The sequence below is a fragment of the Beta vulgaris genome, chromosome 5 (assembly GCF_026745355.1).
Source record: "Beta vulgaris subsp. vulgaris cultivar EL10 chromosome 5, EL10.2, whole genome shotgun sequence".
In the NCBI taxonomy this organism is placed as follows: Eukaryota; Viridiplantae; Streptophyta; class Magnoliopsida; order Caryophyllales; family Amaranthaceae; genus Beta; species Beta vulgaris.
The window spans coordinates 55,560,152-55,587,960 of NC_079206.1; the positions used below are offsets into that span (position 1 = coordinate 55,560,152).

The 27,809-nt window shown below is 35.1% G+C and overlaps 2 protein-coding genes and 2 long non-coding RNA genes across 6 annotated transcripts; 2 read left to right on the forward strand and 2 right to left on the reverse strand.

Moving 5' to 3' along the window:
• Positions 1-2,042: 2,042 nt before the first annotated feature.
• LOC104893981 (hypothetical protein) lies at positions 2,043-5,015 on the forward strand. Its single transcript, XM_010680128.4, has 6 exons — positions 2,043-2,637; positions 3,198-3,283; positions 3,393-3,644; positions 3,928-4,066; positions 4,489-4,570; positions 4,670-5,015. The coding sequence occupies exons 1-6, from the start codon at positions 2,609-2,611 to the stop codon at positions 4,865-4,867; spliced, it is 786 nt and encodes a 261-aa protein (XP_010678430.2). The 5' UTR covers positions 2,043-2,608; the 3' UTR covers positions 4,868-5,015.
• Positions 5,016-8,301: 3,286 nt separating this feature from the next.
• Positions 8,302-10,319, reverse strand: LOC125498002 (uncharacterized). 2 transcript variants are annotated; one of them, XR_007274773.2, is made up of 6 exons: positions 10,212-10,319; positions 10,009-10,133; positions 9,716-9,908; positions 9,376-9,625; positions 9,166-9,264; positions 8,302-8,503 (listed from the first exon to the last, which is right to left on the reverse strand). It is a non-coding gene; the product is annotated as an uncharacterized LOC125498002 (long non-coding RNA). The 2 variants fall into 2 exon arrangements; XR_007274772.2 differs by having other exon boundaries at positions 10,009-10,313.
• An 8,718-nt stretch (positions 10,320-19,037) lies between these two features.
• On the reverse strand, positions 19,038-24,555 carry LOC130591634 (uncharacterized). The gene is made up of 2 exons (XR_008969575.1): positions 24,350-24,555; positions 19,038-19,237 (listed from the first exon to the last, which is right to left on the reverse strand). It is a non-coding gene; the product is annotated as an uncharacterized LOC130591634 (long non-coding RNA).
• Positions 22,315-25,441, forward strand: LOC104893982 (transcription factor PIF7). 2 transcript variants are annotated; one of them, XM_048644321.2, is made up of 6 exons: positions 22,315-22,602; positions 23,198-23,903; positions 24,107-24,205; positions 24,384-24,449; positions 24,555-24,965; positions 25,097-25,441. In XM_048644321.2, the coding sequence occupies exons 1-6, from the start codon at positions 22,439-22,441 to the stop codon at positions 25,208-25,210; spliced, it is 1,560 nt and encodes a 519-aa protein (XP_048500278.1). In that variant the 5' UTR covers positions 22,315-22,438; the 3' UTR covers positions 25,211-25,441. The 2 variants fall into 2 exon arrangements, with proteins under 2 accessions (XP_048500278.1, XP_010678431.2); XM_010680129.3 differs by having other exon boundaries at positions 22,333-22,602; positions 23,198-23,792.
• The last annotated feature ends 2,368 nt before the right edge of the window (positions 25,442-27,809 follow it).

Below are 27,809 nucleotides of genomic sequence, written 5' to 3' on the forward strand. Positions count from 1 at the left end.
TCAGACGCTAATTAGCGTCTGAAATGAGAGATGCTAATTAGCTTCTGAAAATCAGACGCTAAATGCAAAAATCAGACGCTAAATGTCCAGTGCAATATGCCCAATACATCAACGCTAATAGTTTCATTTTCTCTTAATACTGTGAACACAAAATGAAACATAAATGGACACAAAATGAAAAGAAAAAACATTGGAATTGAAACATGAAAATGAAACATAAATGGAAGTACTTCTTATTAATTATTATGGTAAATGCAACATATTTTACATCCCTCGTTATATCTAGAACAAAATTACTTGAACTAAAATGTTAAATAAAAAATTACATCAACTACAATATGAAACAAAACCAATCTCTTCTCATATGAAAGACAGTATTTCAAAAATACTTCTATTCACTTATCAAAAAAAAAAAAATACATCTATTCAACTAATATTTGGATTCAATCTCTTCAAATAATCCTTAAACACATCTGATCTGCAACCACCAATATCTGCAACCACCAAGATCTGCAATCATAGAATTAAAACAACAAAACATTAACACCAAAATTTAACCCAAGCATAATTAAATGAGATTAACCAAAATTAACAAAAAAAATAACCACTGAAAAATTAATCAAATCCGAACTCCATAGTCAAAAATCAGAATGACAAAATATAAGTACGAAAAATCAAAATAGAAAATAAATTTAAAAAAAAAACAGAAAACGAAATTAAAATTATAAAACGAAATTAAAAAACCACAAAACCCAAATTTTTTTTTAAAAAAAATCAAACTGAAATATATACAAATATTTTATAGCAGAAGATAGAATTTTTTTTAGAAAAAAAAGGACAAAGATGTTCTTAAAAACACCTAGATCTACCACAATACTAACCCCCTAAAAAAAAAAATATCGAAAAATATATAAAAAAACATTTTAAATAAAAACCCCACCCACCCAGAAAACCCACCCACCCCACGAACCAAAAAACCAGAAAACCCACCGGATCTTCGATGCTGAGTGGAGATCTTCGATGCTGAGAGACGAACACTTTCGGCGGCGACAAAAACGATCGATGGAGGATGGCAGGGATTCGACAATGTGGTTAGATCCGAAGAGGGGATTTAGGGATTTAGGGTTCGAAGAGGAGAGAGAGAGGGGAGGGAGGGCCGCGTAAGTGAGAGAGAGAGGGGAGGGAGGGCCGCGTAAGTGAGAGAGAGAATGAGGAGGGAGTTAGGGTTTGAGTGAGAGAGAGAATGAGGAGGGAGTTAGAGTTTGAGTGAGAGAGGCCGCGTATATGAGGAGAATGAACGGGTTATAAAAAGCAAAGAGCTGCCACGTGTTTGAACGGGTATATGATCGATTTTATTTTAATATGGATTATAATTAGCGTCCGCCTTTTCAGACGCTAATTAATCAAAATCGGACGCTAATTACCGTTCGGTTAAAAGTCGGACGCTAATTTTCGCAAAACGGACAGTAATTTGCGTCCGCTCCATAGACGGACGCTAATTTTAGAAAAACGGACTCTAATTTGCGTCTGATTGTTATCCGACGGTAATGTTGAATTTACCGTCCGCTTACGGTGCCGGACGGTAAATTCAGACGCTAAAAGCGCGCATTCTTGTTGTGTCTCTTCCTTTTCTTCTCTCTCTCTTTCCTGGGTTTCGTGCTATTCTCCAAGTCTATACTGCTAGCGGTGGCAGTTTTAGGCTGTTGTGTTAACCTTGGGAGCTTTCCGGCCAGATCGGTTACCACCGTTGTCAGGCTGTAATTGCTTTCAAGTCAGTGGTCTTCTACCACAGCACGGCCTTGAAATCATCGTCCTCCTACCATTGTGTATTGTCAGTTTCTAACACTTTTGTTTTGTATGTGTCATTTGTAATTATCTTTTTGTATATCCTTTCTAATTCATACATGTAAATTTTGTTCACAAGCGTATCTGAATGATCATGGACAAATTGCATAGGTACTTTATAATTTGATGCTTTGAATTAATTGTCACTTTCTAATAGATCTCATATGCAAATGAACCAATTTTAGCATTTTTTTTTTTTTGGAGAGGTGGGCTCCATGACTAATTCTCTCTCATAATGTCAACTGGAATTATATCTCATACTACATGCACTTAGCTAATTTGAAATTGAAAATATTACAATACACAACACTAGCTTAATTTTAATCTTAGAAAAAAAAACCTGACTTAATTTTTACTTAAGCTTAAACCTTAATTGAAATTGATAGAAGAAGAGTACAAGACAAAGATTCCTTGCTTCTTTTCTAGTTATGCCTGTCTAATATAACTTAAACCATGAGACTTACACAATTAGGTTGCCAAAACCAGTATTACTGTATTAGTCTGCAAAGCATATTTTATTTCACGTTACATATTGCTTGCCCAATGGTCTGTTCCCATCAGATAAATTAATGTAGTAAAAGTTCTTCTATAATACTAAAACAAACAATGCTGCAGGAAAAAATCAGGTTCATTTGTACAAATATTTGCAATTATTCTTGCATATATATGAAGTTAGCTACATATTTTTCTGGCAAGAACCAAATAGATCAGTTTACGTCAAAGATAAATAGTAGATTGCTCCAGATTACATGCACTAAGAATAATGGACCAACAGAAGAAACACCGTCGAAGGTACTTTTTCTAATGCATCTCATGTCACCAATCTATTGATTTATTTGTTGCATTGTTAAGGTTCTTTATACCATTATGTTAGATGTTAATAATGCATTTTATCATGAATGTCGACTAGCTTATCTTTCTATCATCAAAGACCTAGTTTGAAGTGTACATCTCGGGTAGTAATAACTTTAACATTATATTGGGTTTTATGTGAGAAGAAAACATGTATGTATGTGGCTTTATGAAGGGGTAAAAATCAAGTAATGAAGAAGAATGAAAGATTTCGATGAATATGTCAAGAGCTACATATATTGTTCAATGTAGTGTTACCTAATTCTTTAAACCGCATGAACTGTGATTCGGAAAAGGCTTTTTACATACAAGTGGTATGCCTTTGGACAAATTTAGAAAAACTAGCTAGCAAATCATGTTTTCGTACCCATTCTCATACTTAGAATTAGTGCTAGCTGTTGTTCAATCATGCCACTTATAAATTTTATGGACATTTTATTGCACATCTAGCATATAATAAATCTTGGTTATCTCAAACAAATAATGACATAGCATATCAGAGTGAGTTTTTCAGATATAACACAAGAGAAACTTGAAGAATTCCCTAACAGCAGAGACAAAATGAAATCAGAATCCTTCAGACAAGGTACCATATATTGGAAATGGAAATCTTAGCAATTAAAGATGCAAAGATACAATACCATATTCACTAATTAGAATTTGATTCTATGAACTTTATGGTTTTTGATGATCAGGAAGTAATCTAATGGACTACAATAGCAAGGAAAGCGAATTTGCAGCTAGCATTGCAGCAGCAGCATATGCAATTTTCTCCCTTGAAGAAACAAGAGCAGCATTCGAGAAGAGGATGGTCGAGAGCTTTAGAGAGGATCCAATAGCCAAAAACAAGAGCATGAAAGAGGACAATCAAGATAATAACAACTTTGAGCTACCGAATTTAGAAAGTCTAATGAGGCGATCAACGCAAGTAGAAAGGCGAAATGGTGGTAAACTTTCTGACTTTTAGGCATGATCTTTGCAAATTCTAGTTTAGATAAGATAGAAGTACAAATGTGTACAATCAGAGCTACCTAGACTGTAGCACCTTAGGACATGTTTGTTACCAATTTCTGTTTCCTGTCTTACTTTCCCTGAAAACTAAAACAAAATCATGAAAACTAAACATGATTACTTTGAGTTTTTGAATATGACTAGTTTTAAATTCACTACACTATCATAGTATGTAGTTCAACAATTATAAGAACGTTAATTAAGATATCATCTGAGTAGGTGATCAAGGTGCAATATTGAGGACTTCCACAAGAGCTATAGAAGTGTCAGGGGCAGATCAGCACAAGGGGAGTAGAAGGGTGCCAACTCCTAGAGCAGAAGCATGGGAGCAAGCGCGATTAGCCAAGATTAATAAATGGTAAGTTACCAAAATCTATATTGACAATAGTATAACTCAATTTATACACGAAATGAAGGGGATAATATATGTCACGGTTAAGTTGTCCATTGATTACACTCAGCCAGTCCCACATTAGGCAACTCTCATATCTAATAGACTAATATGCTTGTACGCCAATACCTACGTTTTGGTGCAGCCGTGCAGGCTAGTATCACTCGCTCCGTGCTATTTTCTTTAGATATTATTGTGTTTAACGCTGGTTGCACATATGGGGTTAGGCTGGCCTGGATCATAGCCTCGGAGATTGATACGCCACAAGGGCAATCTAGGCTTGTCTGTGACAACATGCTGTTTTTTTCTTCTTCTAGATTTTAGTGTACTTAGAATGTATATTTCTAATTTGCTATGTAGATTATGGAACATGTTTTCGTTTATATTAGGTATGAGAAGACGAGGGAGAAGATCATAGAATGGGAGAATGAGAAAAAGATGAAAGCTGCTACTAACATGGAAAGAAGAAAGGTGATTCTACTACCTAAAATGGCAACATTTATTCTTTGATAATGTGCTGCATTTCTGATAATGTGTATGTATTAACCAAATGAAACTATATATATACAGGCTGAGCTAGAGAGGTTAAAGAGATTAAACTTGCACCATTACCAGAACAAAATCGATAAGATCGAAGATGTAGGTGTAGGAGCAAGGAAGCAACTTGATGAGAAGAAGAGAAGAGAAGAAGCTTATGCAAAGCAGCAGGGGAGGAAGATCAGTTCAACAGGCAGAGTTCCTGTTCAATGTTTCTGTTTTGAATATTAATTAGCATGTATTCATGTATTTATAATAACATATGATGAGAAAATGATTTAGCTTCTTACAGAAATTGTACATGGTTTAATTCATCTGATATCAATAGATTATTAGCAAGATTTTAAATCAAATTTAAGTATACATATGAATACAAGTTATTGACTGAAAAATTCTCATGTAGATCAGTATTGGTTTTCAAACTTATATGCAAAGTTGATTATTAGGCAGATTATCTCATGTTTGAAACTAATTTATAATTAGGTTATGCAAATTTATAGCCATCTTTCACTTTATAATTCCAGCACTCACCTAACTTGGAAAAGGTTGTGATGTTACCTCTCACCAAAAGACAGGCTATAAAAATAACAAAATCTCGATAAACGCTGAACGCGCATTTTATCTATAAGGTAAATATAGTAATGTAGGTATGGTTTCTTGAAATCATTGCTCGGTAAAATTTGTATGTATTGTCTATTTATAATAATTATTATATAGCTAAAAATCAAAAAAACAACCCTAAAAAAGAAGAAAGATAATGACATTTCCCAAATGAGGCCAAAGTAGCTATCATTTTCTCAACCCCCCTATTTAGTCAATGAGATGGAATAGGTGGCATATGGAACATATACAATACTCCAAAATCTCATTAATTTTCTAGTTGGTTGCTAAGAATTGGCTTCTTGCAAAAATTGTGATGATTACTCCTTAATGCCTTGTACGTTGGCTCATTTATCTGTATGTGCTTATCTTGCTACCATTTAGAGTTGGTTGCAGTTATAATGCTCAAGCTCCATATATATGCGCCACTAATTTGGAATTGGTGTGAAAAGCGAAGCAATTGGGAAGATTTAAGAGGAAAGTCAATATTGCTGGTCTTTTTTTTGGCAGAAACTGCTGGTCTTTTTTTGGCAGAAGTTGCTGGCCTTAATATTACTACTATTAGGCATCTATGGCACATAAGGAATTGAGGTTTACTGTTGATTATGCAAAGTATCTCCTCTGTCCAAAATTAATAGTTGTATTTGATTTTTCGGTTATTTTACCAAATATCCCTAATAAAATAATTTGTTCACCAAATACCCCCACTTTTTTCAAAATTCACGAGATACCCCTAACATTTTAAAAATTTCACCAAATACCCCAAATGTTGAAGGATGTTAGTCTATGTTAGTGTTTATTTACAAGTTTGTCCTAAGTCAACCTAATTAACCCTAAGTCAACCTAACCCTAACTAACCCTAACCCTCTCTCCCCCCTAACCCACCACCCCACCACCCCACCACCAACCCCGACCCCACTAGTCCCCTCCCCCGCAACCACCAACACCAGCCCCACCAGTCCCCTCCCCCGCAACCACCAACAACAGACCCACCCTCTACCCTACCCCGCAGCCACCAACACCAGACCTACCCTCCCGCAACTCCCTGCATGCGGCTTCCATTTCGATGATGGAAGTTGTGTTTCTCTCTCTCTTCGCTTGTGGTGGTGGTGGACGATCGAGAAGATAACCACCCTCAGCCCGACGGTCTTTTGAAAAAAAGTGGGATCTCCGGCGAATCGAGCTCCCCACCTTGCACAGTCGACACCACAAAGATCTCCGACAACGTTTCTTCTCTGCGGCGACAACGTTGAGACGATCTTCGGCGGCGCGAAGGGGAGGGCGCGGCTGCGGGCTGGGGGAAGGGGGGATGCGAGGGAGGAGGAGGGGGAGCTGTGTGGGAGGTGGAGGGGAGGGGGTGGTGGGGATAGGGTTGTTGGGGTGTGGTGGGTTAAGGAAGAGAGAGGGTGTTAGGGTTAGTTAGGTTTTTAGGATTTTTAGGGTTCATTAGAGTTTGTTAAGGCTAATTAGGATTAATTACTAACGACTAACGAAGTTAACTGTCGTAGTCATTAAGAACATTATCTGTCATTTTTTTAAAATTTAGGGTATCTGGTGAATTTTTGTAAAAGGTTAGGGTATTTGGTGAATTTCGAAAAAAGTGGGGGGTATTTGGTGAATAAATTTTTTTGTTAGGGATATTTGGTGAAAAACCGTTGATTTTTTGCGATCAAATATATTAAATCTAATCAGAGTTTTTAATTAATTCTAGTCTTATGCATGCTATGCCTGCAAAAATATATAATATTTTTATATATAATATATAGGAACGAAAACTCGTAACTACTTTGAATAACTTATCTGACAATCGTGGCGTGAAATAATCACTGCCCTAAAGTTGAATTTTCCTCGCAACAACACACGGACTCACTACAATCAACCTCCAGGGATACACGACTTCTACCTTTCTAGTGTTGACAAAAAAACAGATTGAGAATGCTCTTGAAAATATTACCAAGATTTATAGAGGAAATTGGAAGAGAGAAGTGTTTATGTTTTTCAGTGTACTCAAGGAATACCAAAACACTGGTATTTATAGGAAAAAAAGGGAAACCAAAAGTGATCAGATTATGGCTAATAACGTGGGAAAAATGGGCAGTAAATGGGAAAGTTAAGGGGCAGCAGCTCAGGAGAGAAATCAGGAAAAATGGTAACATTAAGAGAAAGATTAGGAAAAAAATGATAACTTAATTACTGATTTAAAAACGGTCATTAAATACTGACAAATAATTGACCCAAAAAGATAGTTAAGTTAAGCTTATTTCCCAAGGCCCATATCCCGGACCAGGCGAGCAACTCGGGCGCGTGTGTGGTAACCACACATCACCACACACTAGTAGAAAAATACGCAAGGCTGCATTTTTTGCCAGCAGCCCTTGATGCAGCAGCCCTTCAGCAAAAAGGTAGGAAGGGATGCGGTTTTTAAACAAACCGCAACCCTTCAGTACTTGAAGGGTTGCGGTTTAAGGGAAAAAACATGCGCCCTTCACTTTTAAAAGGGTTGTGGTTTAATTAAAAACCGCAACCCTTCATTATCAAAAGGGTTGCGTTTGTTCATGAACCGCAACCCTTAAAATATAGAAGGGTCGCGGCTTATGCCCAAAACCGCAGCCCTTTTACAATATTTTTTTAAAAAAAAAAACAATACACATACCTTGCTGCCCTCAGCACCCCCTGCTGCCAGCCCACCCCACACCCACCTCTCCACACACACAACCCCACCCCTACCTACCGACCAGCCCACCTCCCCACAACACTACCCACCTCCCCACACCCCTACCCACCCACAGACCACCTCCTAGGCTCCCATACCCCACCCCACCCCTGCCCACCCCCAACCCCTTTGCCCACCTCTCACACCCCTCTACCCACCTCCCACAACCCCTTGTCGTCTTGTCGACCCACCTGCCCACCCATATACCACCTCCCACACCCCTTTGCCCACCCCATAATCCCTGCACGCCCACCTCCCCACCTCCTAGCCCAGCCCAACACCCACCATGGCATCACCCTCCCCCGCTGAACACCTCCCTTCCAAAAAAAATAAATAACTGAAACGCAATAGAAAAAACAAATTGTAAATAACTTTAAATATATTGAAATAATGTATAAAGTACATAGAATTGATGAAAGTGTACATATTATTAGGAAAATAAAAATCCTCCAAAAATGTTCATAAGCAATCGTCACAAAGGTAAGCGCCAACTTATCCCGAACTTCATTTGATTTCTCCTTGGTGAAGCGCTTCAAACTTCTATTCATATAAACCTTGCAAAACAACCAAGGAATAAAACACATAATATAAGAATTCAATCATTTACAGTAGTTAATAGTTCTAAAAATTACATATATACCTTCCCAAAATTCAACCAACAATAAATTGAAGGTTAAAAATCTACACACTAGTTATATTATACCTTATATATTCATATTCATAAAAAAAATTGGAGTTAGATGACTCAAAATCTAATACTTGGACGTGAAAAGGCCAAAAAAGGCCTAAAATCATATTTACGTTCCCGAAATTCGATCAACAACTAATGCAAGCCTTAAAAATTACACAATAGTTATATTATACCTCATATTATCATATTCAAAAAGAATTTGGTGTTAAATGACTCGAAAAGTACAAATTGGACGCGAATCGGTCAAAATAGGCCTAAAATCATGTTTACGTTACCAAAAATCGACCAACAACAAATGCAAGCCTAAAAATGTACACACTAGTAATATATATTATACCTTATATTATCGTGTTCAAAAATAATTTGGGGTTAAATGACTCAAAATCTAATAATTGGACGCGAAAAGCCCAAACTAGGCCTTAAATGACCTTTGTTGCGAATATGTGCTACTTTGGTTTCTAAAGCAATTAACTATTACCCATTGATCTAATCTAAACTAACATAATATACTAATAAGTTACATACCGTTTGAAGATCATCGATGTTAGTTCAATAGTTGACGATATCGAATATGAACCTCGTCACGTAATAGCCACATGAAAGTCCATCATCTTGTTGCAGACACTTTAAAGTTCACAAAAACATGCAACCAAAGACATTCATGTTAGATGTGTATAAGTATATAGCGAAAAATGATGTTTCTATATATATGGACAAACAAATTACTCATGTTACCTCGACTGATATCCAAACAGGAGCTTTTGCTATTGTAAGTCTTCCTCCAATAGTTTTCTTCATCACACTACATCAATACAACATTGTAGGATCATGTAATATTAATAAGTACGTATATATTTAGTTTTAGTTAGGCTACCTGTTTAACAAAGATTTGAGTAGTAAAGACTGTGGTGGTTGTCGACGCAAAGAATCGAAGTGGTAGACTTGGTTAGTTGACAAACATATCGCAATCAGTGTCCAATGTGCGCTACAACGACAAGGAAATATAGTATTAATCATAGAACAATTAGAACTTAATTATCGAATAAATAGAAGTAAAACGAATTTACAAACATACCTTTCAAAATACGGGACTAGGATGATCTGATGAACTCCTAAACGAGATGATGCTTTGAAACTCATTTCAATGTAATCTTTCGCTTCGACTTTAATTGTTTTTCAAACAATTCTTATCTCGTAATATGTTTGGATACGACCAACCAAACATTATTGGGCCACTTGATTTTCTAATCAATTCATTGTATTATAACCTGAGAAATGATAATGATTACTAGTAATAAACTTACTTATTATGGAAATTGAATTGAAAACTAATTAAACATATATAATATACTTATTATGTATTATTACCTCATGAAAGTTTGTATCATGGAAACACATAACTCTTCCCCACATAAGAATTCTTTGATATTGACCTTAGAAATGAATGTCGATGACTCCTCAAGATAGTGGAATTGTTGCGCCCCCAAAACAACCTATATTGCACTATCGTCGGGTAAATCGTTAGCGCACTTATGCAACCAAAAGCATGGAATAGTGAGAGCTCGCAACACCTCTGGATCGGGAATAATTGCATTCTTTGTACATGAAACATTTGCCTTCACCTTCTTATCAGGTGAACCGGCCTTCTTTGCCCTATTGTCATGTGAATCGATCTTTCCCGAAACCTAGTAATTAGTTGAAAGTAAAGATATTACTATATATCATAGGAAGTAGAAAACAAAAGACGCATATATATATATATATATATATATATATATAAATAATATATATATAATATATATATTAATATATATATATATATAGTATGGTAATCATTGTACCTCATCTGAACATCGCACAGTGGCGGATCCAGTAATTTATGAATAGTTGGTCACTACCGACTAGGTTGCACATAAACGGATATCGGTACAAGTACGGGTGCTGGTTCGGGTTCGGATACGCGTATCCGTATAGGATAATCCATGAATTTTTAAAAAAAATACTTCAAATAAAATCATTTCATGACTAATAATAGTTCATATTGTAATAAAATAATACCTAAAAATTGTTACAATTGTTCTCGACGAGTTTTATGCTTTGATACTGATTTAGTAAAAAAAAAACTTGAGATATCCGGTTGCGTTTTCTTTCTTTTCATTCTGAAATTTAGATTATAATTTTTAATTGGATACAATAATTCAATGTGTTAAACATATCAATAAAAGTCCACTGCCATATTCTTTCATGGAATCGATTCATATCATCCAAATTATTTGAAGATCATAGGAATTGAAATCAACAGTTAGTTCAATTGGTAGTAGACAGTAGTAGTAGTGCAACATAACACCATAGTTCTGCTTGTTCTTATAGTTATTTATCCAAAATCAATATATCACCATAAATTTATTATGATTCAATGCACAAAAGCATAAAAAGACACAGGAATAAATAAGACTACACACCTCAAGCCCGGGGACTTTAGATCTCTATAGTGCCTTCATAATCCCAATTCAAGCAGGTGAATTCCTCAAACTATATCAACATCACATAGCAAAACAAATCAATACTGTAAAAATTAGACACTTATAGAAGTAAAGAACATTTGAACATGACCGGAATATATTGTAAAAATGGAGCAAATAAACAACAAATATTTGAACCATCCAACAATCATCCAACACCCAATCATTAGAACATTTGAACAAATTTAAAAATCAATTTTCAGCAACAAGCCAAGTAGCCAACAATTATTCAATGAAGAATAATTGAAGAAACGATTAAGTGAAGATAAAGAAGGTCAAATTAGAAGAATACCTCAAATGAATGCAAAATCCCCCTGCCGCCTGCTCGCTGCGACGCTGCCCGTCCCCCTGCCGGCCTCCCGACGAACAGACTTGAGAATGAAATTTGAACAAGTGAAATCGAAAAGCATACAAACGAAATTCACACGTAGAATCTCGAGAATTAGACATGAAAGAATTGACAAAATTATAGGAAAACATAAAACGAAATTGACGAAATTGATGCAACAAACTAAAGAATTGACGAAATTAAAGCAAGAATATCTCGAATTATAAGAAAACATAAAAGAACGGAGGAAGATCTTCAGATCTGAACGAGTGAATGGTCGAAAAACGAGGACGATTGGACAAAGTTCTTCAGATCTGAACGAGTGAACGACTCAACCGCCGAGGCGAGAGGACAACGAAGGATTGAAGATGACTGGACCGGCGAGTCGACAACCGGTGAGTCGGCGGAAGTGACTGCTGGAGTCGTGGGATTCGCCAATTCGAGAAGGAGAAAGTGAGAGAAAGAGTTAGGGTTTCAGTGTGTGCGTGAGAGAAACGCTCAAATGATTTTTTTTTCAAAATACTTTTCTTACGTCTTGCCTAAAACATAATTTACAAACAAAGGTTAATACAAAAAAATTGGAGCGAAGTGTAGTTAAATATTAGTATGATATTCTTATAATAGCTTATGGGGTAGTGTTTTTGGCAACAAATGTCTCCCACTCTGCCGATGTGATGTTCCTCCAAATCGAAAACGGTAATTTGGAAGGCGCGGCTGATGCTTCTGGTGAAGCGTGAGAACCGGATGGCGTTTCTACATCGTATATTTTATTCTTCTTCGTACCTACAACTTTCCTCCGCTTAGTGATCCACCTAGACACTAACTTAGCCTTAAAATCTCTAAATCTCTCGGGAACTGCGGGTAGAAATAGGCTCTTCTTTGCTTCATCATCTTCGATATTGAAAAGATTGTACAACGAAAAGCATTTCACATATTAGTTTCCGCAATTGTTGTAATTTATATGATATAATTAATATTACACTTATATAAAACTAAACAATGAAGAATGTAAACTTTATTGTACGTGAGCCTTACCATAGTATTCTCTCATAGACACTCTTTCGAGCCCTCGGATACCTCTTTCCATGTGTGCACAATGAAAAGTCTCTGCATGCAAAGGCTAATTTGCATGCCATTATTATGCTGCCACTTTCCACAAGGTTGCCCCAAATGATCGTATTCCAAAGTCATCAAGGTGTGTTTCCCTAGTGACTTTGTAGGTCCCCTTCCTTTTTTTTTGTATCCGATGATTTCCTACCAATTCTTGAACTTCGTCCACATACATCTTCACGGCGAGGTCGATCTTACACGTAATCCTTTCCCATGGGAGTTGGGGAGGTGGGCAAGGGTGTGCATGTGGGAAGTATGTGGGTGGCCAGGGTTGTGCAGGTTGTGGGGGTGGGGAGGTGTGGGAGGGGTGGGGAGGTGGGTAGGGGTGTGGGGAGGTGGGGAGGGAGGTGGAGGGAGGGGTGTGGTGGTCAGGTCCGGGAGGGGTGGGGAGGTGGGCAAGGATGTGGGGTGGGCAGAGGGTGTGGGTGGGGAGGTGTGAATGCATTGCAAATGTCATTTTTAGACTCGAGAACATATTCATATGAACAAGAAGTCCAGAAAATTGTTCATCTGCAAATTATTGCAAACCAATTGCCAGGTGCATTCACAGATACTAAGAAAGTCACAAAGTCACATGTACCTACTGATAATGCCCCATAACAGATTGAAATTCCTAGTGACTATAAAGCCATTGGAAATGAGTCAATAGCACGTCAAAAACGTGGTTAACCACCCGATTCTGAAGACTCAAAACCAAGAAAAATGAAAAAGTAAGGTGAAACAACGAACAAAATTAATATAAATTCTCCAACGGAGCATGATGAAATTCATGATGAAACAAAAATGAAGATAAGCATGTTCCAGAAGAAAAGGAAGATAAAAGCATAGATAAAATCAAACTTCAATTAATTATGTTTCTACAAAGAAACAATAATGGAATCGAAAAGATGTTGTCTTCAATGAAATATTTGCTTACTCCATAGTGGTTGAAATGACATACGATGAATATGATATAGAACCAAATACAGTAGATGAATGTCGCTGCCGAAAGATTGGCCAAGATGGAAAGAAGTAATCCAAGCAAAACTGAAATCACTTGAAAAACGCGAGGTATTCGGACAAATAACCCAAATACCAAAAGGTGTAAAACCAGTTGGGTGCAAATGGGTATTCGTGAGAAAACGAAATGAGAAAATGAGGTTACTAGACATAAGCCACAGCTAGTAACCCAAGGCTTCTCACAAATGTTAGGGATCGATTATGATGAGACATATTCTCCAGTAGTTGATGCAACTACACTAATATTTCTGGTAAGCTTATCAATTTCGAAAGGATTACAAATAATATTGCATTTGATTGGAACTTATTGGACCTTATTAGACCTGTTTGGAACTTATTGGACCTTATTAGACCTGTTTGGAACTTATTACCCTGATTAGATCTGATTGCAACTTATCTGAACTTATTGAACCTGAAACTTAATTTTTTAAGTTGAAGAGAACCCTTAGATGTCGTAATCTTAATAAAGGAAACGAATAGAAAGAGATAATGGTGAATATCTTAATGCATACTCCATATGTCAATTGCACTAGAATAAGAAAATAAAAAAAAAAATAGTTAGGGGCTAGGGCAACCAATGATTTTTGGGGGAAATTTGTCAGCTAACATGTTGTTCAGTGCAACAAGATGTGAGTACATGGAAGGCAGATAGATGCTGCGAAGAAAATGGGTAGGAAGGAGAAGGACCCCATTTGCTCTAGGTTTATTCTGGAAGACAGTGTGGCCCAAATTGGTTTGAAGCCAAGTATATTATGTAGGATGCATGTATCACCATGAAATAAAGAAAGAATTTAATGAAAGTCCTCAAATCTTCTCAAAGCCTGATCTTATTCATTTATAACCAGTCCACCGCTGATATCTATCATGCCGTTATTTCTTACTGTATTTGCTTATTGTAAGAATTTATTATCATAAGAACAGTACCTAACGCGGAATATTAGTTGAGCAGAGGGTCGAGGCCGACAATTTTTGAATTATGACAATTAGTTATTATGTCTGGGCTATGTTTCGGGTAAAAAAAAACTCATTTATTAATATAATACTCTATAATAATAACACCAAAAATAATTTAGTCTAGTGGTTAAGACTTTAGTATTTGTACTTGAGATTTTGGGATCAAATCCTATACTATGCAATTTATAATTTTTTTTTATTGTACATGGATTACATGAACTAAAACTCCCTAGAGAGAGCGCCACGTGGCACAGTTTCTTATTTATGCACGCCTTTTAATATATTTGTATAGATATCATTCCTGCAGGATTCATATAAATTAAACCAAATAAGCATTAACAGAGTAACTTGACACAATGAGAAAAATGGTTATTTAATTTTAAAAAATTACAAATTTAATTTGACTATAAGACCTTACATCTAAATGTTCATTACAATTTCTAAGCACTTTACATTAGTTTGTACAACAATAATTATAAATCACACTTCTAAACTTATATTTAGATGAAATTTATTAAGAACATACCCAAACAATCGACGCACGCATCGCGTGCATAAAAGGCTAGTGTCTATTAAAATAAACTATAGGCAAAAACTGTATTAGAAGGCATTGGATATACTATAAATTGTAGGTTGGGCAAGATGAAAGTGTTATTGGATGGGGTTGACCTGATCATATCCCGAGATTCGATTTACTTGTTTTAGGCTCAAATCTGGTTATCTATGTAATTTTAAATGTCAATTTTATATCAATTTTTCATATATTGCTTTTCTTTCTATGTCCATAAAGAAGGTGCCTTGGTTATATATCCAAAAATTTGAGCACTAATTTAAATCAATTAAAAGTATTAGTGGTTCACTTCTAATCCAATTCTATAGTAGGATTACTATAATTATAATCTCTTTAAAATTGTTTCACATATATATAATGAAAGTAACACTCTTCTAATTCTTTTATGTGGGATAACTGGACTAGAGACTTTTGCACTTGTCAAAACCTAATTTTACAAAATCAAATTTTAGCTCTCACTTTCTTCTGCATTATAAGGTATGAATTAAAATGTATTGCCAACAATGAACTCAAAATAATTTCGAGCCAAGCTCAAATTAATCTCAAGCTAGATCCTAACATATAATCATTTTAGTATGATATTTCACTATATAAAAAATATAATATTGATTAATAATAATATGAGAAAGCTTACCATTTAAATTAGTAAATTAAAACATGTATATAACTTTGCAACATTTTAAAGTTTAATTTAGTAAATTCAAATTATGTACTTCATCTGTTTCGTCTTAAATACAATAAATTAATATTTTATATTTCACAAATAATACCTATTTGTTGCATTTAAAACGAAACGGAAGAAGTATATAACTTTACAATATTTTAAGGTGAAAAAGTGGCAATATTGTCTAGAGATGGAGCATGATTTCATGGGTGGAGTACAGTTTGGTTTAAGAGTTGAAGTACCACGAATTTACTGAAGATTTGACAGTCCAAATTCTATGTATACCGTATATATAAGGTAATCTTTCTTATTTCTATTTCTACATAGTTCCAATTAAATGTAATGATCAAGGTGCGAAAATGGGATGAAAGTCATGAAACTGGTACCAGATAAGAGGAAGTCAAGAATCTGTATCTCTTATCTTATTGGTGGAAAATGATTGGTAGTGACACGTGGCGGCCAAATAAGAGGACTATTGTCCCATGCGGGAAACTGAAGTCAAAACATTACATGTGGATGTGGTACTACGCGTCGCGGCATGAGCAAGAAAAATGAAAATTGTGATAAGATTGTCTGGTTGTGAAGAACTAAAGGCTTTTCAGTTTTCACCAACAAAACAATCCTTGCAAAAGTTGGAATTGATGTATATGCTTTTTCTGATGCTCCTACTTGTAATATGGATGTATTTAAAGCTATCCAATCTTGACCTTTCAATGTTTTAGCTGGCTGACTATTAACTAGCTGAAGTTGTTAAGTGAGGATATACTTTTCGCACTCCGGTATCCTGGATGTTCACTACTCCTATTTACGCTGTGAGAAGAGGATAAATTTTGGATGAAATTTCCAAATCATTCCAAACCCTTGGTGTACTTATTGGAGAGGATCCTTAACTAGCCCAAGTTGTTTTATTTTTTCTATAACAATCGTAAAACATACAATTACTAGACAATGTGCTGGTTGGACCACTTTTCTAGTAGATCTAATAATTTGAAAAGAATGAAATTTTTCTACAATGATCTTGATATTGTGTAGTCTATATCCTTTTTTTTTTTACTTAATCTTTTCTATAGTTAAGACCCTTCACTAGTATCACCGAGTTAGTTATGATATCTATATATTCAAATAAGGAAAATGATATACATAGCCCTTAGGGCTATGTATAAGATGGTTAAAATGGAAATAAAATATTGAATCAAGCATTTATTACCTCAATTGATGTGAAAATGTGTCTTGAATTCTTAAATTGTTTCTATTTAAAAAAATGTATTTAATGCTTATATATAGCCCTAAGGGCTACATCTTCAAATAATTCCTAATTCTAAGACATGTTTCAAGCTTTGGAAAGTGCATGAGCTTGGAGAGTAGTGGAGACAAAATTAATATCTATTCCCGAGTGTTCTTTATTTGAAGGTCTTGATCTTATTTCTTTTCCCACCTTAGATCCACGCTTATTATTTAATAGTGGCATATTTGTAACTCCATTAGCCCATTCTATATATATGTGGTTTATAGTCCTCTTATATTTTTTACTCCTATGTTTCAATATAATAAATACAGTTTGAATAAAATATAGTTATGTGTTATCTTTCTAAACTAAACTTTATATGTATTTGTGAAATATCAACTTTTTATTTTTATAAATACATTATTAATGATATTAAAGCTCAAAATTTTACATTTATCAAACTGTGAATATTCAATGTATAGGTCAAGGTTGAATGGTTGGTCGACAAACGGTGCAACTCGTTCATAGTCTAACTAAACATTGTGTGGATAACATGACTTGTTTTATGTCTTCTTAGGTTCTTTAATTTGTTTCTTTCTGCATCTGTAAAAAAGAAAAAGAAAAAGGGAGGACTTTTCATGTATTAATTAGCAACTAAATTGTAAAGGTAGTTAAACGCTATTATGTTATCTGCATAATCACCCATGCATATATAGCTTTAATTTGACTTCTCTCCTCTTTCCATTTAATCTATCTTCTCTTCTCAAACTGATCAACTCTTGGACGTCGTGGCCATCATTAATTTTCTTGAACCAATTATGTGATTTGGTCAACTATATTCTATATTTCGATATAATTTTAAGATTAACAACTTTTTTCGTAATAAAATAAACACAATAGAAGAATATTTTTATGCCTCACAATAATATCCATTTGTTATACTTATTATGTTACGAAGGAAGTACTGTAGTTGAAAATATAGTTTATTGATAAACATGTATTACGTATACTATTTGCTAGACCCTCCCTACCTTGCCAGTGATCTACTTAATTAAAACGCTCCTATTCCTAAATCATCGTCTTCATCTCATTTTTAGTAGCAATATTGATGAACAATATATAGGTATCGGAGTGTCAACCCACGACCACAAGAGATCTACAAAAGATCATCTCCAGTTTTTATAATTTTGTTTTCCGATGCCAAATTCTATTTCGAAGGAAGCAGGATACTTAAACTAATAAATATCAAATAATTGATTATCCCGTCAAGTTAAAAAATAAAATTGAAGGTATATGATAACCACCAAAAACAAAAATCTTGACTCATACATGTACGTTGAATTAAAGTTTTGGCATTATTGTTGTTTCACGTACTCTCAGTATATTGTGCATACGAAAACTAAATTATCACTTGATCCCATCTCAAGTAAAACATGGTTTTAAATGTTTTTTGCTGGTTTATTACCGACACAAAGACAATTCATTTGTAAAATTTTTTAAACTCAAATATCTAATTAAACCTCCTCAACTATTTAAGAAATGCAATGGTCAACCATTTCAAAATTTTAATTTCTCATAACATGATGTTCCTTCTCACACAAAAATCCAAAAGATCAAAGGTAGGAAAAGAACTTGTGATATTTTATGGAGAAAAAACATCATGTTTTCAAACATAACTAGTGTTTAGGTCCGTACTATACTTCGGTTAGTGACATTTTTTATTTATTACCGTTTTACTCCAAAATAATAACACTAAATATGAATTTATTTACTGGTTAAAGCTTTAATATATAAACTTGTAGTCACAATAATTCAAATCTTATACAAAGCATTTTTTAATTTTATTTTTATTGTATGTAAATTACATGAATTAAAAAATCCTGAATAATACCACATGGAACCGTTCCTTATTTAGGGTCGCCTTTTAATATATTAGTATATTAATATTAGCCGATACGCCAATCTTATCTCATAATGAGATAATAATTATCTAAACTGTGCAACTTTTGGATGCTTTCACATGCTAATAAGTAATAATAAACACTTTACCCATGCTTAGAAAAGTATTAAAGTACATTAAGTTGACACCATAAACAAGTACTTCTTACTAGGTTTGCCAAAATATATAATTATATACTTCTAGAATTCTAGGTCACAATCACTTGTTTTACGGGTCCCTTCCACCAAACCTCATGAATATATGATTACTCTCGACCAACCAAATCTGAAATTAGAAAGACATTGATTAGTGGCTGTATATAGTCGTATAAAGTTGAAACAAAAGAGATGGACAATCTTTGAAGTATTTACTTCGTTCACAAATGATGATAATGTTTTTAATATATATAATTAGGGTTCCCAAGGCAAGAGGACCTCATTATTTTCTAAGAAGCTTGCCTCCTAATTTTTCCTTTGATGAATATAATTATGGAATCTTATCTTGGACACTAGATGTCTATAATGATACAAAATCATCCCCCATATTATAGAAATTTACTTAAATATATATATTCTTAGAATCTATATCTATACTAATATATTAAAGGACGTGCGTAAACAAGAAACGATGTCATGTGGCGTTCTCCCTAAGAGAGTTTTACTCCATGTAATCCACAACAATAAAAAGAATTAGAAATGGCATAGTATAGGGTTTGATCCCAAGACCTCAATAACATATATTAAAGTCTTAACCACTAGACCAAATAATATTTAGTGTCATCATCTTAAATTATATTATTAATAAATGAGAATTTTTCTTACCCGAGGCGTAGCCCGGGCATAATAACTATCTATACTAATATATTAAAAGGCATGCGTAAATCAGGAACGGTGCCACATGGCGCTCTCCCTAGGGAGTTTTAGTTCATGTAATCCATGTACAATAAAAACTTAGAAATTGCATAGTATAGGTTTTGATCCTGTGACCTCAAGTTCATGTACTTAAGTTTTAACCACTAGACCAAGTTGTCTTTAGTGCTATCATATCTAAGTACAATATTAATAAATGAAATTAAGCAAGGAAATATGCCATGTGATGCTATTCCTTAGAGTGTTTATTTCATGAAAACACGCATACAGTAAAAAAATAAAATATGCATCTTATAAGATTTGATCCCATTACCTCAAGCTTATACACTAAAGTCTTAACCACCAAACTAAGTAGTATTTGGTATTACATTTATAAAGTAAAATGTTAATAAATGAATATTATAATTACCTGTGGTATAGTCCGATGAGCCTAAACACTAACTACTACACAAAAATTAGTATAGTTGTCCGTTTAAATCATATAGATCCTACAATTTAATTTGTTCATTTCATCTCCACTTAATTATATTTTAAAAAATATAAGTAAGAATGATAATTCAGGTTTTTTTGAAGGGAAAGAAGTAGTTTGTTAATCAGGAGACAAAACGTATATAAGTACATAAGGAGCAACAATATTAGGACAATGATTTATCCAACATTGTTCATAACAAAAAGGCATTACCTTCACAAGGTGGTGGGCAACAAAATTCCCACCCCTTTTAACATGACATAAACTAATAGCATTAAAATCAGAAGAAAGAGAAATGATAATTTAGGTTACAACAAAAATGTAATTTTTTTTTTTCTAAAATGATCTTGTTATATGCTTGGTGTGAATGTGTGATATTCACAAGTATTCAATATATGATATCTTATGACAAAGGAGTGAACTCCGACAACTGGTACCTCCCTAAGGAGGGTTGGCTACAATAGTCAGCACCGTCCTAGAGGGTGTTGGATGCAATAACTGGTTTTGGACTTGGATCGATGAAAGCAAAGTTGAGTATATTAATGTTAATACACCAAATTAGTACAAAAGACTTGAAAAGAATGTCTTTTCTTGTTCCACTCATGTACTAGACAAGAGGTTCACAATGTGTTATACTTACTATGGTTAACTTGTAGGGCTTGATATAGGTTGTATATGATTGATGATTCTTTCTCTTTAGAGTCGAATAGAACGTCCCTCCATCTACACCATGTACTACCGAGTTGCACCATACATGTATACTATTATAGATATCTTGATCCAGGAACGTATAATAATTAATGACTAAGGTCATACATGAGAATACATTAAAAAAAAAGTGTGCTAATCCCTAAATCTTAACGAAGACATTGCATTAATTCAAAATAAAAAAAATTTCTTTATTTGACGAGTATAAATGATTCTCTTTTTTGTATCTAATCATTTTATAGTTTGGCAATTTGCCGCCAAAATACATTATGACTGTAATTAAACATTTGTATCTAATCATTTTATAGTTTGGCAATTTGCCGCCAAAATACATTATGACTGTAATTAAACTATCAATTAAAAGTACAATTAGCATTAATCCAATAATTTGGGAGATCTATATTCTACCCACTTTGCCAAACATCATTATGATGAGACAGTGTTAGAAAAGGCCAATCAATGTAGTACTCAACCTACTAATTTAATAAGTAAATACCTTATTTTGGAGAGGAAGGGAAGGGGGAGGGGGAGGGGGGGGGGGACAATACTGGTCCATACGACCATAAAATTTGATGTTGATAAGCAGCAACATTGCCAAAGGACCTTAGCCAATCAATAATTAATATAGGGCACCCTGACCCAGTGCTAGTGAAACTTTGATTGATTCACATCTATCCATAAACACCAAAGTGAAAAAAAAAACACAAAAGATATTTTACACATTTTGGACGTAGATAAGGGATCAATAAAACAATCATGTCATATATGCATCCATTATCTTAAAGGATATGGATACAAATCTTAAACTGTAATCTTAAATCTAGACACGGATTGAGTGTCTACTCGGATACGGGTCTCTAAGTGTCCGACTCAGTTATTTTGTAGAAAAAAGTCAATTTGGAGTTTAAAATGAAGTATTTAAGTAAAGTGTCGTGTCGGACACGATACAACACAACACCTGTTTTTGAGGTAAATGAAGGTGTCGGAGTAACATTGATAATACTGATTGACATGTAACCATGCAATATATGAGAATATAAAAGACGGTTCTAAGATATGTACTATGTTTATCAAAAAAAGTTGAAAAAGAAGGCAAAATTTTGGTAATTTGCATTGAAAATTTGTGGCAAAAATATATAGTTATTCCCTTGACCCCTCCAAGTTATGTGAAGAGATAGTCATAGTCTGTGAATGAATGAAAACTAGTGGTAATATTCTCTCGTTTGGTTACCACATACATGTTGAGAGTTGGAGTGTAAAATCCTTATCAAAAATAGTCAATATCATAAAGACAAAGACATACATGTGAGGTGCCAAAATAAAATTTCCAGCTCTGATTGATTTGAGAAACTCCCCACCTCTCTTAATTTGAGGGAGATAATATAGATAACAAAGAAGAGAGAGAGAAAAACAAGAAAAGAAAAGAAAGGTTGAGAGAAAATGATGAGTCAGTGTATAGTACCCAGTTGGAATCTAAGTCACCAAAGACAAGACCTTAAGCTTAACAACCAAGGAGAAGAAGTAAACAGATCTTCTCACGTGGACTTGGACTCTCATCATAACCATTTTCAGCAACACCAGAACTTCTCTCAACTTGTTCCCATGTATGTATGTTTTATGTTTATGTACATATATACATCTCACTCGAGACTTCAGAGTCGTGTTTTTGTTTTTGTTCATAACATTATTCAAACTAGTTCAAGTTTGAGAGATCTTTCTGTTCTGTTGTATTCGCGTGCGCGTTCATGTTCTCTTTAGACTTGTTCATACATACTTCTATAAGAAGATTTGGTTGATGACAGATTGAGTTTAATGATCCATTTGCTTGCTTTTTATAGAGTTGGTTATGTTTGAATTGTTCTGTCTTGGTTTTGTAGCATTTGTTTTATGTTTTTCTATATCTGCCTAGTGATGTTCCTGCTATATATAACAACAGAATCTTATGTTTCTTTCTTATGAATATTTAGTCACTAATTGCTTACAACAATTAGAAATGTTTCTGTTTCCTCCATTTCAACTCAAACACACTGAATCATCCTTAACACTATAGGAGGGATTAATTCTGATTTCTATTTGATTATGTATTGATGAATTTTGAAAGGAAGGAAATCTTATTTCTTATAGAGTAAGGATAATTATAACGGTAGCATTGGATTGGTTCAATCTAATGTTTGTTTTATATATGCAATGAATTTGCAGGTCGAATTTTGAGGTAACAGAGCTAACATGGGAAAATGGACAATTAGCCATGCACGAACTAGGAGGCATGTTCCCGGCTCCTACTACCACAACCACCTCCTCCCCACCGAAGGCCACATGGGCGGGTGGCGTAGGCAGGGTCACAGACACGCTAGAGTCCATAGTCCACCAAGCAACCTACTGTAACAACAAACAAAGCCCAAATTTATTGCCTGCTTCTGTACCTCATCAGCATTCAGGTCATCAAAACATTGAAAATGTCGGGTCATCAATTGTGGGCTCTTCTGGAGGGAAATGGGCCGAGAAATCCGGACACATACAGACACCAGTAGGCCCACCACCCCCACACCCGGTACTAATGAAGAAACGGACACGCTCTGAGTCTGAAAACTGTGCAGTAAGGAACACCAACGATCATGATATGAGCGCGTGTGCTAGTGCAAACGCTGCGTTTTGTAAGGAAAACAGCAATAATAATAATACTAATAACAACAATGACACAACTATGATGACATGGGCATCGTATGAGTCTCCTAGGAGTTGTACAAGAACTAAGACTACCACCGATGAGGATTCCGCTTGCCATGATGGCTCGGTACTTAAATCTTCTGCTCCCTTCTTATCTTTGATCATTGCTTTATTCAAAGCAAGAAAAATGGAAATAAATCAAACAGAATTACTTTGGAAAGGAGAAGCCATTTGCTATGTTAAGTATTTTTTTATTACTGCAGTGATTTCTATTTCTCTTGAAGATAGATTTTATGATGCTTAAATACACATTTCTAAACCATGTCATGCTTATACCTGTATTTTCTATTTGTTGTCAGACTCTGGTCTTTCCTTGTATAGCTAGAACACTCACTTAATAGATTCGGATTTTTTACCTTATATTTTTTTCCAATACGGCAGGAAAACCAGGAGGAAGAGCGAGATACTAAAGGAGAAACAGGTCGATCCTATACGACAAGAAAAGGAAGGGCAGCTGCTGTTCATAATCAGTCTGAAAGGGTAACTTCCGATTATCATATATCTCACTACAAATTAGCAATTGTGAATTCTATAACAGTTTCATGACTATTAAAAATGTTTCTGTATGTGCACAAAAGTAACCTATTGTGGTTAAAATCCAAAAGTAAGTAGCATATGGCATACCTAATATTGATAGTCATTTCACTTGCTTTTATAGAGACGAAGAGACCGCATCAACCAAAAGATGAAAGCTCTGCAGAAGCTAGTTCCCAATGCAAGCAAGGTATACATAAATCTTAACAAAATTGTGACTAAAAAAAACACTTCTTCTCAGATGAAGTTTTAAACCTATTTTCATTGTTCTAACTTCAGTTCTCAATTGAAACAGACAGATAAAGCATCGATGTTGGATGAGGTGATTGAGTACCTAAAGCAGCTTCAAGCACAAGTTCAGATGATGACTAATGCAAGATTTATGCCTCAGATTATGATGCCTCTAGGGATGCAGCAACACTTACATCAGATGTCCCTCCTGGCGAGAGTGGGAATGGGAGCCGGCCTAGGAATGGGATTAGGTATGCTTGACACAACTAATATGGGCGCTGCCCACCCAGCAACGCAGGCAATACCCTCAATAATCCATCCTACTCAAGTGGCCGCTGCTACCTCCACATTTATGCCACCTGGCTTTGTTGTCCCTCAGATGGTTTCTGCAGCTGCCCAGCAACCAAATCCTGCTGATCCCGGAACTAGCAATTCTGCTCCTTTACATGATCCCTACAGCACACTTCTGGCACAGGCAAGTACAATTATGTGTTGCTGTCTTTCTGAGACTCTTCCTAACTTGACGGGGAGAAAATCATCTAATTTAACTTTGAATAATTGAACCTTCTGTTCAACAATTAATCCCATTATTTGATTCACTTTCAGTCTATGAACATAGATCTCTACAACAGGATTGCAGCTTTACAAAGGCAACAGCAGGCATCATCACAACAAACAAGCAATCAGTTGCAGTCAAACCATCATGTTCAGCGAAGTTGAGATTATATTGATTGTGAATTATGATCTAGAGGTTTTGTTAGCTCCCTTTAGCACAGTTTTGGCAAATGTAAATGGTTTAGATTATTAATTGGTGCTTATCAGTCATTTTCTTTTTCTCTTTTCAACTCTTAGTTGTCAAATATAAAGCTATTATGTTACATGTATTTGTGCCACCTATACAATAAGATATATACAATAAAAGAAAGAGTAGTTGCGAACTGTTTTTCAGAAGTACATGTATGATGAGTTTTTCATCTTCTCCATCCTAACAAAACATTGATGCAACAAGTCCATAGATTTTGCATCAGTCTCTTTTGCAAGCAATAGCTTAACACACACATAAAAGTTTGCCCTATGCTGAATCAAACCCATGAAAGTCTGCTAAGGGCTACAAAGTGATATCTACCATGAAACCCAAACTAAACAATTAAGTTTTGATCCTTGCAACTAGAACCTTGCGATTGCACAGAAGGTGTTCCGTTTTAGACTGATGACAAAAATAGAAATCAACAGGCCAACAAAATCACAAGAAAAGGGAAGAAACAAAAGAAGAGAAAGCAGAAGATAAATCTTAGATAATGAAATCTATTTTATTACGCGGAAGCAACTTCTTTTAATTGTTTGTGTAAATAGTGAGCTCTAAATTGAAAATCGAAGCAATGATAACTCAATAAGATTATTTCTTTTGTTCTCGGATGGTGGTGCAATTCGGTAAGAACCTTAACATGGAGCATGATGCGCACCATGCTCCTAAGAGTGGAGTCGAGAGTTTGCTCTAGTCACCAAGATATCTTTCTAAGCATGAACTAGGATTTTGGAATCAAGGCTACAGGAAGAGCTGCCAAATTATTTCCTACTATTCTTTACATTAACAAAAATCTAAGATCGAATTCTAGAAACTCGATGAATTTATGTCCACCTTGTAATCAAGTTTATAGATTGCCTCAAGAAAAGCATAAGTACTTTCTTTTGCCTGTTTGTCATGTCTTTGTGTGGCTTGGAATACATGACAAGTTACAGGCAGTGCTTTTATTGTTATCTTTTTATTATTGCCAACTCCATTTGGAATATAGGACAGGTAGTTAGAGCAAAGTGGAGGGACTGCTTAACCAGAAACTTTACTTTTGAGGAAAGAAAAGAAAAAAAAGAAGAAACATAAAAGTTATCCTGCAGAATCCAGTTTCAGATCATTGCACATACAGGACCAGGTAGATTGAGGCTCAGCAAATACACACCACAATTTTGATACGCTCACTGTATTATTTTGTGTGGGACCATTGTAGTGCATTATCAAATAGGGTTACCATACTGGAAGACAACTTCATACAAATATATTAATTTTATTGTAGGAATATGATAAGTCCATGTACGGAATCAAGGAGATTATGCCTGTTCTAAGTATAGGACGGTAGATCCGTAGATGTATTAATCTAAAACTTTTGCTCTATCATTTAAACCAAGACATCATCAGCTATTTTGCAAACTTTTTTTTTTTTTTTTTTTTGATCCATATGAGCCACAAAGACAGTACAAAGTACAAAGAAAGGGAAGAGGGGGGAGGGGTTTGAACCTGTGATCTATAGTTCACAGCACCTCAATTTTAACCACTAGGCCAAGACATCTTTGAAAGCTATTGTGCAAACTCTTTGTTGTAACTTGTAAGGCAATGCAACTTGCAAGAGCAAAACTTTATGCGTCTTTACACTGCCAAGTTTCTGATAAGTTACTCATCGAGGCCCCAACACATTCTATAATATATACTCCCTCCGTCCCAAAATATAATTCTCATTTCCCTTTTTTCACGGTAATTTATGCAAGTAGAATCTAAGAGGGATAATAAACACTTTTTATTTATTTAAATAAATGTTGCATGGGAAAAGATGATTTTAGGAGAGATGATGGAGAATAATTGGTGAAAGAGCATTAATTGTAACATTTTGTGTTATAACGGATGTGAGGAAGAACAAATAATGAATGCAAAAACAATAAAATCAGACACCAGAATTACGTGGTTCACCAAATTGGCTACGTCCACGGCAGAGAGAGAGAGAATATTTTATTATGAGAAGAAATCAGATTACAGAGAGAACAGAGTGTTTTTCGTAGTGTAAAAGATAGGTTAAAATAACCTATTTATACAAAACCGCTCAAAACGCGTTTTCCGCGTTATTTCCCGATCCGCCCGGGCGCCCGGGCGAAATCCGCCCGACCGGGCGGTCCCCAGCTCTTCCAGAAACAGCTTGCGCGCCCGACCGGGCGAGATCCGCCCGACCGGGCGAGACGAAAACAGTTTCGTCAGTTCTTCGTAAAACTGACATAACTTTTCGTTTCTCATCGGAATTGGGCATATGACCTATCGTTGGAAAGCTCTCGGAACAAGCTATCACCTCCACTTTGAATCACCTCAAAATCATTTATAGATTGAGAGATATGTCCATTCAAAGTCAGCCTTATGTCATTCCTTCTTCACGCATTCTACCAAACACCTTCAAGGCACCATTCAAGTCACTATTCTTACAAATCTCCACCTTGACTTGAATCCTCTCACAATAAGCCAGAAAATCAGATGCATTGATCACAACGCCCAGAATCTCCCAAC

Bases quoted from the DNA above. Each gene is read 5' to 3' on its own strand.
- LOC104893981 (XM_010680128.4), top strand. From the start codon at position 2,609: ATGGACCAACAGAAGAAACACCGTCGAAG. The intron at 2,638-3,197 runs GTACTTTTTCTA...ATAGCATATCAG, and splicing joins CAGAAGAAACACCGTCGAAG to AGTGAGTTTTTCAGATATAA. The intron at 4,571-4,669 runs GTGATTCTACTA...ATATATATACAG, and splicing joins CTAACATGGAAAGAAGAAAG to GCTGAGCTAGAGAGGTTAAA.
- LOC104893982 (XM_048644321.2), top strand. From the start codon at position 22,439: ATGATGAGTCAGTGTATAGTACCCAGTTGGAATCTAAGTCACCAAAGA. The intron at 23,904-24,106 runs GTTAAGTATTTT...CCAATACGGCAG, and splicing joins AAGGAGAAGCCATTTGCTAT to GAAAACCAGGAGGAAGAGCG. The intron at 24,450-24,554 runs GTATACATAAAT...CAATTGAAACAG, and splicing joins TAGTTCCCAATGCAAGCAAG to ACAGATAAAGCATCGATGTT.